Source organism: Vipera berus (genome assembly GCF_964194415.1).
Source record: "Vipera berus genome assembly, chromosome: 14".
Lineage (NCBI taxonomy): Eukaryota > Metazoa > Chordata > Lepidosauria > Squamata > Viperidae > Vipera > Vipera berus.
In genome coordinates, this window is record NC_138217.1 from 908,650 (window position 1) to 924,796 (window position 16,147).

The 16,147-nt window shown below is 50.8% G+C and overlaps 1 protein-coding gene across 1 annotated transcript in view; it reads left to right on the forward strand.

The window, feature by feature from the left end:
* The window catches only part of SLC2A11 (solute carrier family 2 member 11), a gene marked incomplete at its 3' end in the record, with an annotated part of 62,745 nt that overhangs the window by 27,979 nt on the left and 18,619 nt on the right, over positions 1–16,147 (forward strand). The window contains exons 3-4 of the mRNA XM_081339012.1: positions 14,828–14,926; positions 15,442–15,602. Of these exons, the coding sequence (XP_081195138.1) occupies positions 14,828–14,926; positions 15,442–15,602 (260 nt within the window). The remainder of the gene's footprint in view (positions 1–14,827; positions 14,927–15,441; positions 15,603–16,147) is intronic.

Here is a 16,147-nt window from a genome sequence, read left to right on the forward strand (position 1 = left end):
ATTGTTTTGCCTTTTGGTACTGTCCATAGGGTTTTCATGGCAAAGATACTGGAGTGGGTTGCCATTTCCTTTTCCAGTGGATCATGTTTTGTCAGAACTCTCTGTCCGTTTTGGGTGGCTCTGCATGGCATAGCTCATAGCTTCATTGAATTACGCAAGCCCCTTCACCACGACAAGGCAGTAATCCATGAAGGGGGTTAATGTTTTAACCAGTTGTAAATCACCTGATGTCAGAGGGTGGGTCAAGATGAGAGATGAGAGAGAGAGAGAGAGAGAGAGAGAGAGAGAGAGAGAGAGAGAGAGAGAGAGAGAGAGAGAGAGAACACTTAAACAAAAAGAATTGATTCCAAACACTGAGATACGCAAATAGAAGAGTGTCAACTACTACATGCAAGTGAAATACAATTCACAAAAGTCCATGGCTGATGCTGGAGTAACTTCTCCTGGCTGTTTTACAGCAAACTCCCCTTCTACCACCTGAAACTCTTTCAGTGTCACTACCCTCCTCTTCATAAACCACCCCAGGATTTCATTCCCAGTCAGTCCATCTTTCCTGGTGAGCTCCTGTCCAGCAGATGTACTGCAGCATCTGCCATGCAGCATCTGCCCCCTTTCTCTGCTTTTCCTGCTTCTCCTAGACCCAGGACATGGAAGTGCCACCATCCAGGGAGCTTCCAGTATCTTCCCCCTTCTTGCCTGGATGCTTGTGGTCTTGGAGCATCATCTGCTTTCCTTAAAAGCCATGGCCTTGGCACAGACCAGCTGCTTTCCTTAGGACAGGCACTTCAGTAGGCCACTCACAGAATCCCTGAGAGTTGGACAAAGCATAAATTTAAATTTATTTCTCTGTTTATACAATAAATTTGTTAAGCTGCCCATCTCAACAAGTGACTCTGGGTGGCAAACAATATTAAATAAAAATAAAAGCAATGACAACCATAAGAACAAAAATTAAATTATGCAAATGCAGCTTTGAAATGGGACTTGTCATGCTCAGACCCCTGGCTTGGCACAGAGCTAGGTCTTAGGACTTACAAAAGGCCAGCAGGTTGGGTGAGCTATCCTGATCTCTGGAGTGAGAATGTTCTGTAGGGTGACGTGAAGGCAGAAAAGTATTTTCTGGGCACCCCAAGTAGCACTAGCAATAGCACTTAAGACTTATATCCTGCTTCACAGTGCTTCACAGCCCTCTCTAAGCAGTTTACAGAGTCAACCTCTTGCCCCCAACAATCTGGGTCCTCATTTTACTGACCTCAGAAGGACGGAAGGCTGAGTCAACCTTGAGTCAGTGAGACTCCAACTGCCAAACTGCAGGCAGCCGGCAGTCAGCAGAAGTAGCCTGCAGTACTGCATTCTAATCCCTGCACCAGGATTAGCTGGCAGGACCCAAAGTGCTGGACTGGATTGGACAGGTCCCCAGAGAATAATATTATTTACTATTATTACTATAGTAATATTATTTACTATGTCTTATTGCTTAGCCATAGGTGCTATGCCCCAGGTATTTCATTGACAGCTAAGAATTAAAATGTTAACTATATTCTGGACAAAAAAAGGAACCTTCAATCTATGAAAAACTCTGGAGATACAGCATCTCCTTTGGTCTGTGCTATTTTCTAAGGTTGCCCCAGTGCTTACACTATGCCCCACTCCATCTGTTTGCCTGTAAAGGGCGAGATGTTAGAGGGGAGCCAGGTGGTTGATGGCTGACGGGGGGTGGGGGGGCTGTGCTTAGACAAGTGATGGTGAACCTTTTAGACACCGAGTGCCCAAAAACCGCCCCGCCGCTGTATTGTTTGGCGGGTTCCCGGTTAGAAAAAGGACAGGAGGCTTGAGTGAGATAAGCTGTTTATTCGTCTCCTCAGGAACAACTTTATCGCGTTTCAAACCCCCTTATCCTGCTGGCAGACTCCTGGCCAATCCCTGTTCGGGGATTCTCCCGCTGCTTCCGCTCAACCAATCCCTGCCGACCGCATGTAGAGCTGTCAGGTCGCAGCTGTTATCGGTAGCTGTCAGTGGTAGCCGCGTGTGCAGCTGTCAGCGGGAGCCGCGTGTGGAGCTGTCAGCTGTCAAAGAACTGTCAAACCTGCTAACTTATGTTTATAACTATTAAATCCCCTTAACAACATATATTACACCCCTTCCCCCCATAATTAAACAGTTAACAATATTTAAACATTTGTTGCCTGCTTTTTGGCCGCCTGGCCATACATAATCCTTTAAATAAGCAGGTGGTCTCTTAGCTCTGGTGGAGCGTCTGGGGGGATTGCCACCCGGACTTCCTTGGGTAGACGAGGATGTAGGAGCCGGGGGGCTTTCAGTTGTGGGGACCTGGCTGCTCTGGGGATTTAGGGTGGCACAGGGATTTTCCCCTAGGCCAGAGGTTTCAACTTGGTCTGGAAGGTTTTCAAATTCTGCCCAGGGGTTGGGGTTCACGCTGCCTGGCTCCCCAGTTGCAAGATGTTCCGCTGGTGCTGGGGTTTGGATGCTAGGTCCCCTTTTCCTCAGCTGGTCAATATGACGTCTCAATTGCCGACCCCCTTCAACAAGATATGATATTGGCCCTGTTCGAAGGATGACTACCCCAGGCAGCCACTTGTTTCCAAGTCCAAAGTTCCTGGCCCACACATGGTCTCCTATGTCGAATTGTCTGGAGGGGGCTGGCAATTCTGTCTCAGCTGCTATTCTGTCTGGATGTAGCCTGTCTAGTCTGGTGACTAGGTGGCGGCCCCAACGTAATTCAGCTGGGCTTTTGCCGGTGGTTGTGCAAGGGGTCGAGTGGTGGGCCAGAAGGAATTGAGCCAATCGTTGGTGCCAATTTCCGGCGATGATGCGTTGTAAGGCATCCTTGGTTGTCTGGACCATAACTTCAGCCAGGCCGTTAGTGAATGGCCGGAAGGGAGCCGAGGTGATATGTTTAATCAAGTTGGCCCTGGTGAAATTCTGGAAGTCAGCAGAAGTGAATTGAGGTCCATTGTCTGAAACTATAATATCGGGGAGGCCGTGTGTGGTGAAGAGCCCCCTCAGCACTTGTACTGTGCTGGCTGTGGTCAGGCTTCTGACTGGGATGACCTCCAGCCACCTGGAATAGCTGTCCACTATGATAAGGAACAGTTGCCCCTGGAAGGGTCCAGCAAAATCTATGTGGATCCTTGACCAGGGTTTGTGGGCTGACTCCCACTTGTGTAGAGGTGCGTGTGGTGGCCCTGGTCTGGCTTGTTGGCATGGCTGGCATCCGTCAACATGCTCCTCTATGTGTTTATCCAACCCCGGCCACCAAAGGTAGCTGTGAGCTAAGGCCTTCATTTTTACCACCCCTGGGTGTCCCTCATGCAGGGCTAAGAGGGCTCTTTGCCTGTGTTTTTCAGGGATGACAACTCGGCTTCCCCATAAGATGCACCCATGGTGGGTGGATAATTCATTTCTCCTATTAAAGTAGGCCTGGAATTCAGGCCCTGGGCTATGGCCCTGCCAGCCAGAGGTTACCCAACCCAGTACCCTGCTGAGGAGCCTGTCTGTGGTTGTTGCAGAAGCTATGTCCTTTACTTGCAGCGGGCAATCTGGCACTTCTTCAATGGCCAAGATCTGTCTCCCTGGGGCTGGGGCTGGATCAATATCTGCCAAAGGCTTTGCCGGGCTTGTGAAGTAATTTGAACGTATATGCTGATAAAAATGTGGACCAGCGCAGAACCCTAGGGGACAGAATTTGGGGGGGTTTGTTTGTCCACAGTGAAAAGTCCCAACAAGGGCTTGTGATCTGTAAAGATCGTAAATTCTCTGCCATATAGGTAATCATGGAATTTTTTAACCCCTGCAACAATGGCTAATGCTTCTTTATCTATTTGGGCATAATTCCTCTCTGCTTTTGTTAATGTCCGTGAGTAATATGCTATTGGGTTCTGGACCCCTCCCTCCTCCAGATGGCTCAGCACGGTGCCCACCCCATAAGGGGATGCATCACATGCGATACAAATTGGTTTATGCTCATTATAGTGGGTGATGGTAGAATTGATGGATAGCAGCTCTTTTAGGTTCCTGAAACAGTTTTCATGGAGTGTGGTCCACTCCCATGGGGCATTTTTATCTAGTAATCTATGTAAGGGTTCTGCTCTTGCAGCTTTCTGGGGAAGGAAGGTATGGTAAAAATTTAAGAGCCCCAAGAAGGCTTGAAGCTCTGCTTTATTTTTTGGAGTAGGGGCTTTTTTAATAGCCCTTACCTTGGACTCTGTTGGATGGATCCCCTGTGCATCTATCCTGTAGCCCAGGAATTCTGTGGATGTTACCCCAATTGAACATTTTTCCCTTTTTAGTTTTAACCCAGCAGTACGAAATCTGCTAAGTACTGTTTGTAGTCTCTCTGCTAGTGTCTCTTCATTTCCCCCTGCTATTAGGATGTCGTCAAAGTAAGGACACACTCCCGGAATGCCTTTCAAAGTTCGCTCCATGACTTCCTGGAAAATCCCAGGCATGGCAGAAATGCCAAACTGCAGTCTGTGAACTTTGAAAGCCCCGTGGTGTGTAACTATCGCTTGCGCGTCTGCCGTCTCCCTGGTAACAGGGAGCTGCAAGTAAGCATGCGCGAGATCTAGCTTGCAGAAGACGGCGCCGGACTGAATGGCGGAGAGAACATGCTTCACCGAAGGAACAGGGTAAGCATGTGGGTTGAGCGCATGGTTGAGGTGGCTTTATAGTCAGCGCATATGCGCACGTCCCCATTAGGTTTCACGGGGGTGACTATAGGGGTTTCCCAGGTCCCTCCTTCCATGGGTTCTAGCACCCCTAGTTTTAATAAGCACTCCAGTTCGTCCTCGATTTTTTGTTTGAGGGCGAAGGGAACTCTTCTGGCCTTAATTCTAATGGGGAGGATGTCAAGTTTAAATTTCAGGGAGATTGGGGGCCCTGTGTTCTTTCCTAGGGAACCATCGAATACATCTGCAAATTGTTTGCAGATGGATTCGAGGCTTTTGGCCTGGGTAAGGTGGATTCCTCCTAACCAAATACCCAAGGCCTCGAACCACTTTAGTCCCACTAAGCTGGCCCCCTTTCCTTGGGTGACTAGTACTTCAAGTGGGCCCTGGAATCCCCTGAATCTAACGTTTAAGGTGGCTATTCTCTTAAGCTTAATTGGGGCCTGTTGGAAGTCAGCCAATCTCATTTTAGTAGATTTTAGGGGAATTTGCTGTTTGCTAAGGCCACAGATTGTGTTATAGGTCTCCATAGAAATTATGGAGACCGAGGAGCCGGAATCCACCTCCATTTCGCAGGGAATTCCCTGTAAATGGACTTTGATTCTAATTTTGGGCCTTAACAACTGATGGACATTTAATCGGTTATCAGGTGTTCCTCTCCAGTTAGTAGTCTGAACTGAGGGCCAGGGAGGCTCTGTGCATGGGGTGTAGGGGTTTGTTGTACCTGGTAGGGCTGAATCCAGGTCATTGACATTCCCTCGGTTCTGGCTGCGACAGACAGTGCGGATGTGCCCGGTTTTGCCGCACTCATGGCATTTGGCATTCCTGAACTTGCAGGATGCCCGTGGGTGGGCTGCTCTGCAGCTGGCACATCTCTGACTATTATTCGGCGTATGGGGGTTTTGGTAGGCCGACGCCGGTGATGTTGTGATTCAGGGTCAGCCTGTGGGTTCGGCAGTTGGGTTGGACGATTCAGAGGAGGAGGAGGGGGGTGTTGGAGAGCTTGCTGAGGGTGTTGGAGAGCTTGCTGATGAGAGCCCTCAGCCAGGCCCCTCCCATCTGGTTACGACACAGACCCAGCTGTGTGAGCCTGACAGTGTGGATGAAGATGACCCACAGCTGGCCCTGTTCAAGGACGCCCTACGCAGGAGGCAGTCAATCAGGAGTAAACAGAGGAAGGCAATGGGGCACCTCGGAAGGAGGCAGAGAGAAGCCACGCCCTGAACTGTTTAAAAGGGGAATGCATGGCAGGGTTGGTTTGCTGAAGGCAACCGTTTGAATAGCTCCTGTTTCATGGTCCGTGTCTTGTTTTGCTCTGTTTGCTTTTGTGTCCATAAATTTGGCAGGCTTAGTTCCAGCCTCTTGCCGTTTGTAAAGGGGTTGTCCCTGCCTTTTCTGCAGGGCCGGTAGTAGGCTGGTACAGAACAGTTTGCCTTCAGCCTCCCACCCCTTATTATCATTATGGAGCAGCTACGTGCAGAGAATGCCCAGCTCACCCAGCAACTCGCTTTGTTGGCAGCTCAGGTGGCTCAATTGCAAGCTCAGGTCCATGCTACACCCCCACCATCACCCCCACCCAGGAGAAAATGCCAAGTTGCGATGCCAGATAAATTTACTGGCAATCCAGAACTGTTTCCTGCTTTCCTGGGACAATGCCAGCTCTTTATCAGCGTGAGAGCAGCTGATTTCCCCACTGACCGGGATAAAGTGGGCTTTGTGTTAAGCCTTCTTTCGGGAGATGCAGCTCGTTGGGGCACGCCTCTGCTGGCTCAACCTAGTCCATTGTTGGACAACTTTGTGGGGTTTTGTGATCATATGCGTCTGATGTATGAGGACCCTATAAAGACGCAGACTGCTACTCGATGCCTGAAAGCTCTGAGGCAGGGTCAATGCCCCCTACAGGGCTATATCAGCGATTTTCGGCTGCTTAAGCCAGGATTCTGCCTGGAATGAGGCTGCGCTCGTGGATGCCTTCCAGGATGGATTGTCGGAGGAGATGTTGGATGAGCTGGCCCGTGTGGATATTCCCTCAGACCTGAATGGGCTGATCCATCTCTGCCTGCGGATCGATGCTCGGTTGCAGCAGCGAAGGAGTCGCTGTGCCACCCCACAGACCCCTGCAGCCCCTGTTGTGCGTGAGACCCCAGTTCAAAGGGAGGAGCCAATGGAGCTGGGTGCCGCCAGGTCTCGTCTATCGGTGACTGAAATGAACAGACGACAATTGGGGGGGGGGTTGTGTTTTTACTGTGGGGACCCTGGGCATTTGGCTGCTTTTTGCCCAAAGAAGCGACAGCGGGCATCAGTGACTGAGTCTGCCCCGAGAAAGTCCCCTACTTTTCTGTCGGGAAACGCCCCGAGCCCGATCTAGATGGTGTGATAGATCGGGCGTCCCACAACAACACTGAGCGACGTCTTTCCGATGCTGCCTGTGGACCTCCACGGCATCTGATATTGGAGGCACGTCTGATCCTTCCTGGCAAGCCAGAGGGGATTCCACTCCATGCCTTAATTGACTCTGGGGCCACTACAAATTTTATGGACTCAGCATTTGTGGCCAAATGGGCTGTTCCCCAGTGCCCGGTGGATCCGCCCATGTTAGTGGAGACTATCGATGGTCAAGTGCTCCTGTCTGGGCCAATTACGGCCGCCACACAACCATTATGTATGGCCATCAGTTCCCATGTGGAGGCCATCCAGTTCTATATCACCTCAGATCTGCATTTCCCCATGGTCTTGGGACTGGTGTGGCTCTGGGCGCATGACCCACAGATCTATTGGTCACAGAACCTGGTCACCTTCCCAAGCTTGCAGTGCGTGGACCACTCCCGCCATATCTGTGCCGGCCAGGTGGAGGGTTCCCCAGGGGTTTCCTTGCCTCCCGAACTGTCCGACTTTGCTGATGTGTTCAGCGAGACAGAGGCGGATCAATTACCCCCGCACAGGCCCTATGACTGCCCCATTGATTTGGTCCCTGATGCGCCTCTCCCAGTGGGGCGTTTGTACTCCATGTCGGACCCCGAGTTGGCTGCATTGCGGGACTTTCTGGAGAAGAATTTGGCTCGCGGTTTCATCTGGCCCTCGTCCTCGCCAGTGTCTGCACCTGTGCTCTTCGTTAAAAAGAAGTCCGGCGAATTGTGGCTTTGCTGCGATTATAGGAAACTCAACGCCATCACGGTGCGCAATCGTTACCCACTGCCCCTCATCCCCAAACTCTTGGACCGACTCCGGGAGGCTAAGATCTTCACGAAACTGGACCTGCGTGGAGCTTACAACCTCGTCAGGGTTCGGCCGGGTGATGAGTGGAAGACGGCGTTTGGTACTCATTATGGACATTTTGAGTACACGGTGATGCCGTTTGGCCTGACCAACGCCCCTGCTGTGTTTCAGCATTTCATGAATGACATTTTCCGGGATTTGTTGGATCAGTTTGTCGTGATCTACTTGGACGACATCCTGATCTACTCCCTGTCGCGTGATGTGCACCATCAGCATCTCCATCAGGTCCTGCAGCGACTCCGAGAACATCAGCTGTTTGCCAAGTTGGAGAAGTGCCAGTTCTACCGGGTGACCATCGATTTCCTGGGTCACCGCATTTCTCCTGAGGGCATTGCCATGGAGCCGAGTAAGGTTGAGTCTTTGCAGAGTTGGCAACCCCCACGTCGTGTGAAGGATGTTCAGCGACTTCTTGGGTTCGCCAACTATTACCGAGCTTTCATCCCTGGGTTTGCTGCTTTGACAGCCCCCCTCACCCGGCTCCTGCAGAAGAAGACTCAGTTTCAGTGGAACGCTCCAGAACAACGGGCTTTCCAGACTTTGAAGGAAGCCTTCATGAAGGAGCCCATCTTGAAGCATCCTGACCCGCAACGGTCGTTCATCGTGGAGGCAGACGCCTCCAACATTGCCATTGGGGCGGTGTTACTCCAGGCAATGACGCCCAGCGGTACCCTCTTCCCTTGCGCAAAAACTGAACCCTTCGGAGCGCAATTATACAATCTGGGAGAAGAAGCTGCTGGACATCAAAGTGGCGTTCGAGGCCTGGAGGCATCATCTGGAGGGAGTGCGGCATCAAATCGAGGTCCGGATGGACCATAAGAATTTTGAAAGCCTGCAGACCGCTCAGAATTTGAACCAACGCCAGATCCGGTGGTCTCTTTTCTTTGCGAGGTTTGACTTCCGAGTTTGGTACATACCTAGCGGGCACAATCAAAGAGTGGATGCTCTGTCCAGGAAGCCCGAATATTCCCAAGTGGAAGACAAGCTTCTGCCCAGGACAGTGATCCCCGTCGAGTCTTTTGCTGCGGTGTGGGAGCCAGTTGATATACGGGCTCGGATCCGGGAGGCACAGCAGCAGGAGGTGTGGGTGGCTCAGCGGAAGGAGGAGGTGGGGCCAGATTCTCCTTGGACAGTCACGGATGGACTCTTGTATTATTGTGACCGACTCTACGTTCCGGGAGGGCCACTCAGGGGACTCATCCTCAGCCAGTGTCACGATAACCTGGCAGCGGGGCATTTTGGCCTGTTCAAGACCCTGAACCTGGTCTTCCGTACCTTCTGGTGGCCCCGAGTCCGACACGACGTCCAGTCCTATGTCACCTCCTGCATCCCATGCAGGCAGGCCAAGTCAGCGACAGGGGCCCCGCCTGGATTACTGCAGCCCTTGCCGACACCCAAAAGACCCTGGGGCTCTGTGTCCATGGACTTTTTGACGGATTTACCCCTGTCCTCTGGTTTTATGACAGTGTATGTGGTGGTGGACATGCTGACCAAGATGGCGCACTTCATCCCCTGTCGCGGCTTACCGTCAGCCCACGCCACTAGTCGTATGTTCATTCAGCAGGTGTTTCGGCTGCACGGCCTCCCTGATAGAGTCGTCTCTGATAGGGAGGCCCAGTTTACAGCCCGCTTCTGGCAGGAGTTGATGCATGCATTGGATATCAATATTTGCCTCTCGTCCGTGCATCATCCTCAAACTGACGGGGGAACCGAGAAGGTCATCGGTATCCTAGAACAATATCTGCGCTGCTACGTCAATCTGCAGCAAAACAATTGGGTGGACTATCTGGCCATAGCTGAGTTTGCATTTAACAATTCGCAGCACACCTCCACACAGATGACACCGTTCTTGGGCAATGTGGCATATCACCCCCGGTTTTTCCCCCTTTCTCCTGTGGACTCACCGGAGCTGGCAGCGAACGACTTCATGGCAGAGTTACAGGCGATCCATCGATTGGTGCGATGTCAGTTAGAGAAGGCCAAGGCCGATTACAAAAGGTTTGCTGATCGGTCAAGGCGGGATACGCCTCCACTATCGGTGGGAGATCGGGTCTGGTTGTCCACCAGGAACCTACCATCAACACGGCCAGTGAGAAAGTTAGATCACCGATATTTAGGACTGTTCCCAGTCGAGGCTGTCATCAATCCGGTTGCCTATCGCTTAACTCTGCCATGTTCCCTGCGCGTGCACCCAGTCTTTCATCGGTCTCTGTTGGTCCACTCCACCAAGCGGAACCTCCCCCATCAGGACCTCGTGATGGAGACAGCACCCCCAAGTACGAGGTCGCCAGCATCAGGGACTCCCGTTGGCTGAAAGGTCGTTTCCAGTACCTGATTGAATGGAAAGGCTACGGACCAGAGGAGTTCACCTGGGAGGACGCGACCGCCGTTCATGCCCCTGTTTTGGTGACCGCTTTTCATGAACAATTTCCATCCCGACCGCATCCGGATCGGTAGACCCAGGGGAAGGGCCTTGCGGTGCGGGATAGTGTTGTGATTCAGGGTCAGCCTGTGGGTTCGGCAGTTGGGTCGGACGATTCAGAGGAGGAGGAGGGGGGTGTTGGAGAGCTTGCTGAGGGTGTTGGAGAGCTTGCTGATGAGAGCCCTCAGCTAGGCCCCTCCCATCTGGTTATGACGCAGACCCAGCTATGTGAGCCTGACAGCGTGGATGAAGATGACCCACAGCTGGCCCTGTTCAAGGACGCCCGACGCAGGAGGCAGTCAATCAGGAGTAAACAGAGGAAGGCAATGGGGCACCTCGGAAGGAGGCAGAGAGAAGCCACGCCCTGAACTGTTTAAAAGGGGAATGCGTGGGAGGGCTGGTTTGCTGAAGGCAACCGTTTGAATAGCTCCTGTTTCATGGTTCGTGTCTTGTTTTGCTCTGTTTGCTTTTGTGTCCATAAATTTGGCAGGCTTAGTTCCAGCCTCTTGCCTTCTTGTAAAGGGGTTGTCCCTGCCTTATCTGCAGGGCTGGTAGTAGGCTGGTACAGAACAGGTGGTTTGTTTAGAAGTCTTGTGGCACCTCGCTGTGACAGAGGTTTCTTGTAGCTTTGCTGGATTACATCGATTCCGATGTCGGGGTCTGTTATTTCTTCTTCGTTGTCGGCTGAGTTGCAGATATGAATTGAGCTGTGGGGTCCGTTGGAGGGCTGGTCTAAGTTTTCCTCACGAGTCATTTCGTACACCCGGATCTCACTGATGACCTCGGCGAGACCCATGGTTGGTTTGGTGACTATTTTTCTTTGGAGCCGTTTGTTGACGAGTCCTGGGATGATCTGGTCCTGGATCCTATCTTCTAAGTCCAGAAAATGGCACCAGCGAGCGGCGTGTCTGACAGCAGCAACGAAGTCTGTTGCGGCTTCCCCTGGCCACTGAGTCCGCTGGGCGAACCGCAGTCGCCAGTAAAGCTCTGAACGAGCTGGTATGAAATGCTTGTTCAATAGGTCAGTCAGGACCGCATAAGGGACGGTGTTGACTGGGTTCGGGTTGCAGAGGCCGGCAGCGACATCGTAGATGGCAGGTCTGCTGAGGCATAGTAACGCTGCAGTCTTCGAGCGGTCTTCAGTAATTTTGTTGAATAGAAGGTACCCTTCTACCTGCCTGAAGTGTGATTCCCATCGCTCGGGATATTTGATGTCGAATTCTCTTATTTGTCCCAACGATGTCATGCTGTCCTGGTGCTTGCTGCTTCACGGGTCTTGTGGGGCTATTTCCCCAGTGACTTCAGCTCAGTCACGGTCAGCTCATGACTTCGCTCCGTATTTGGCTCCGTGAAGCAGTACCACCTTTGTCGCCAGATGTATTGTTCGGCGGGTTCCCGGTTAGAAAAAGGACAGGAGGCTTGAGTGAGATCAGCTGTTTATTCATCTCCTCAGGAACAACTTTATCACGTTTCAAACCCCCTTATATAGTCCCGCTGGCGGACTCCTGGCCAATCCATGTTCGGGGATTCTCCCGCTGCTTCCGCTCAACCAATCCCTGCCGACCGCATGTAGAGCTGTCAGGTCGCAGCTGTTATCGGTAGCTGTCAGTGGTAGCCGCGTGTGGAGCTGTCAGCGGGAGCCGCGTATGGAGCTGTCAGCTGTCAAAGAACTGTCAAACCTGCTAACTTATGTTTATAACTATTAAATCCCCTTAACAACATATATTACAGCCCCCCTGCCCACTCTATTCACGACCCTACTCTAGCCCCCCACCCGCTCTACCCTCTTCCTGCCCCTGCCCCCTGCCCCCACCCTGCCCGTCCACAGGACCACCTACCGCCTCCATGGCCCACTGCAGCAGATTGTCCAGGTGGCCCTGCAATGCCATGGTGGCCACGCCCTCCACCCATACCCCACAGTATCATCTGTGGACAATGGGGCGTGACGGCGGAGTCTTGTCCCTGCTGCCCAGCTGCCATGTCCTTGTCTGCAGTGCTCTGTGCTGGCCATGCCAGGGGCCAATTCTTCTCTGGGGGGGCTGGTGGTAAGGAGTTGGTCGCTGGGGGAGGCGGGGCTGGGGTGACGGCATGGGTGCCCACAGAGAGGGCTCTGCATGCCTCTTCAGGTTTGCCACCACTGGCTTAGACTGATCCAGGCAGCTGAGCTATGGCTGAAATATCAAGTCTGCTACTCTCCTCTTGCGTTCACCATCAAGGCCTGGCCATACAAAGTCCCCTTTGGTCCCAAGACCTGGACTTGTTCCCAGAATGAGAGAGAGAAAGGGTTGCATGTATTCAATTTGCTTATTCGTTATATTTTTATCCTACCTTTATTTTTATAAATAACTCAAAGCAGCCAATATATCCTAATATTTCTCTGTGGTTAATATTTATATACAGGTAGTCCTTAAGTTACGACCACAACTGACCCCCAAATTTCTATTGTTAAGTGAAACTGTTCCCAAAGAATATATACAGGTAGTCCTTGACTTATGACCATAATTGAGCCTGAAATTTCTGCTGTTAAGTGAGACTTTTGCTAAGTGAGTTTTGCCCCATTTTACGACCTTTCTTGCCACAGTTGTTAAGTGAATCACTGCAGGAGTTAAGTTAGTAACATGGTTGTTAATTGAATCTGGTTTCCCCATTGACTTAGCTTATCAGAAGGTTCCAAAAGGGGATCGCATGACCACAGCCGTCATAAATATGAACTAGTTTGATCACGTGACCCATGGGGATGCTGCAATAGTTATGTGAAAAACAGTCATTACTCACTTTTTTCAGGACCATTGCAACTTTTGTCACTAAACGAACTGTTGTAAGTCGAGAACTACCACCATACATAAATTTATCTCCACCATCCTAACCCCTTTCAAGGTAAGCAATGTTAAAGCAGAGTGCAGAAAAAATTAACACACCAAAGATGGAAAAGGGGCAGATTTGTGTGAATTCATTTCTACCATGTTCTGAAATAAAAATTTGGCTTGAGGCACAACAGCCTTGCCTGACCTTGTCGCAGTGTCTAGAGAGTAACAATGGAGGGCTGTTGCCAGCCTCCCTGCACTTATTACGTCCGATTGCTTGCTTGACCAGCCTGGTTACCCAGCTGCTAGTCAGCTTCTGATACCCTGCTGTGTATCCTGGCAGGATGGGACTCTCTCCTCTGGGGAACTACATCTTCCCTGATTTCTTACTTCCACACTATTTAAACGAGGGAGGGGGCAAAATGGGGACTGGGACAAGGGCAGACAACCCACCCTAGACCTCCCAAGCCATTAATCATGTGGTGCCCTCTTTTGAGGGTCAGCTGTCAATGCTGCTAACATCGAATGTTATTGCTTGACAAGAGATGAAGAAGTAGCCATTTCATATGTTAAACCTGTGTATTGCTTTAAGAGATTTAGTTTAAGGTTGGGAGGGGGGACGAGTAGGATTGCATCTCTCTAACTAAAGAAGATAAGACCTTGGCGGGTTTTCTAACCGAAGGGAAACTGATTCTTTAAATTAACTGGAGAATATAATTAATGACAAAATTAGAAAGGTGGAGAAATTTGTTTTAATATATTGTGCAAGGGGCGGAGATTTCAGATTCCAGCTTCCGTCAAGCAAGCATTTGCCAGTGTATTAGGCTAATAAAGAACTTTTAAAGTAAACAATGCCTCAGAGTCACTTGAAAAGCCCATATGCCGGAAACTTGACATCAAGTTTCAGCGTCACTAGGTAGATCAGTCCAGGAGGTCAACGGCTAGGAAAGCTAGAACTCCTTTTATTGGGATTTGCTCTTGTAAGTCAGCTTGTGCTGTACTGCCTCATCCTTCCTACAGTTGAACAAAGGAGAGGAACTGTGTCCATAATGTCATGTTGTTGTTCTGGACTTAAGAAATGCTCCATGCACCCCACCGCCCTCATTTACACCTGAAAGGGCAGGGAGAGGGTGCAGAACTTGAAAGAATGACTTCAGCCCTCTCACCCCAGCCTCTCTTAATGCTCCTGAATGAAACAGTTACAGTATTCTGTGTTTATTTTTTTTATACTGGAGTTTCTGAACTTCAACAGTTCTGCATTTTTTCTGCATTTTGTAATAGTGAAACAAGCCATTATTACTTCTGGATATACTGGCATAAGTTGTTACTCAGAAAGTAAAAGATGGAAAAAGTCACCCATGATTTTGATATTCTGGAATAACTGAACAAATGCAAGTGGTCTGCGAAGGTGAAACAGGGCCTTTCCAAGAAACTGCACAGGAGCAAGCTGGGCAGGGGCAGCTGCACTCTCTCCCCCCTCCCCCCATCTTCCCTTGGGGGTCTGGAGCCCAGCCAGGGGCCCTTGGGAGTCTTCAGCTGTGCCTGTGGTGGCTGCTCTTGGCACTGCCCTCCAGGATGGTCTGACACTTCCCGCCACGGGTGCTGCACTTGCCAACCCTTTCCTTGTGATTCTTCCCCAGCTTCGAGGTAAGATCCTGATCCTGACAGTCTGCGCGGCTGGGATTGGTGGCACTTTCCAGTATGGCTACAATCTCACGATCATCAACGCACCCACTGCAGTAAGGCAGCCCTTTTCTTACCATAGCCCTTGACCATCTCTCATTGGAAGAGGCCCCCAAGGGAGGACAGCCTCTCAGTCCGCACCCCCAGATTTTGTGATCATCTCATCTCTGAGCTCCTTGGAAGGTGCCCCCCTTTGCTTATCAAGGTGAAGGACAGGACAGGGTGGGCTTGGGCCTCTATCAGGAGAAACCTAACAATATTCCCAAACTCTTCTGACAGATACGGTAGTGGTCTCTTCTTGTGCAGAGGGTTCAGAAACTGCAGATGACCTCAGGGACAGCTGCCCTTCCAGTAAGGCACTGGCCTTCTGGATGTTTCCCAGATTTTCCTGCAATTTTTGAGGAGTTGTAGCTTGTGGAGTAACTAACCTCAGATTCCTGTAGTGAGTTTCATGGCTCCCACCCAATGCCACAGAAAGCAGACCACAGAGCAGCTGGTTTTCAGTGGGTGGGGGTTCTGTGTGATCCAGTTCTGATTTCTCTCACACAATATTTTTTTCTCCACCTTGTAGTTCATCCAGTCCTTTATTAATGAAACCTGGCTGGATCGCACTGGAGCTGCCTTGGAGGGAAAGATGATCACGCTGGTCTGGTCCTTCATTGTTGCCGTGTATCCTTTGGGGGGCCTGGTTGGAGCACTAATTGCTGCTCCCATGGCTGTGAATATGGGCAGGTGAGGGGTTTGGGAAGTCTGTGCTGGGCTAGGTCAGCCTCTCAGCAGGAGGAATATCTTTTAGTGTCTTCTAGAACCAGATTCAGCCAGGAGCATTTGAATACAGGACTTCAGATAGCTCTCTTTATCACCTACATATAATGACACCAAATGGAATGTAATTGAAGCACTTTTTGCCAGCTTAACACTATCTGATTAATTCATGGTAACCTGCTATTTTCTCCATGTTGACAGGTTCCAGTTGGATGATCCTGATCACTAGTGCAGCCTGCTCCACTAGTGAGGGGCAAGAAACCTGAGTGTTCCATACACTGCCAGATGGAGCTGGGAGCCAGGATTGTAGTCTAGCTGTGCAAGCTTTCTTCAGAGGGCTGCAAACTAAGGAGGGTGGGGGCTGGACAAGGACAGGGACAACCATCTCTTTCCTCCCTTGTGGGCTGCTTGGAGGCTGCCTTCCCTTTTGCTCAGCCAAGCAGCCCAAGGAACACAGGGATGGTAGGGCCAGCTCAGGGTCCCAGGAGAAGCCCCTGTAAGCAGAGACCCCC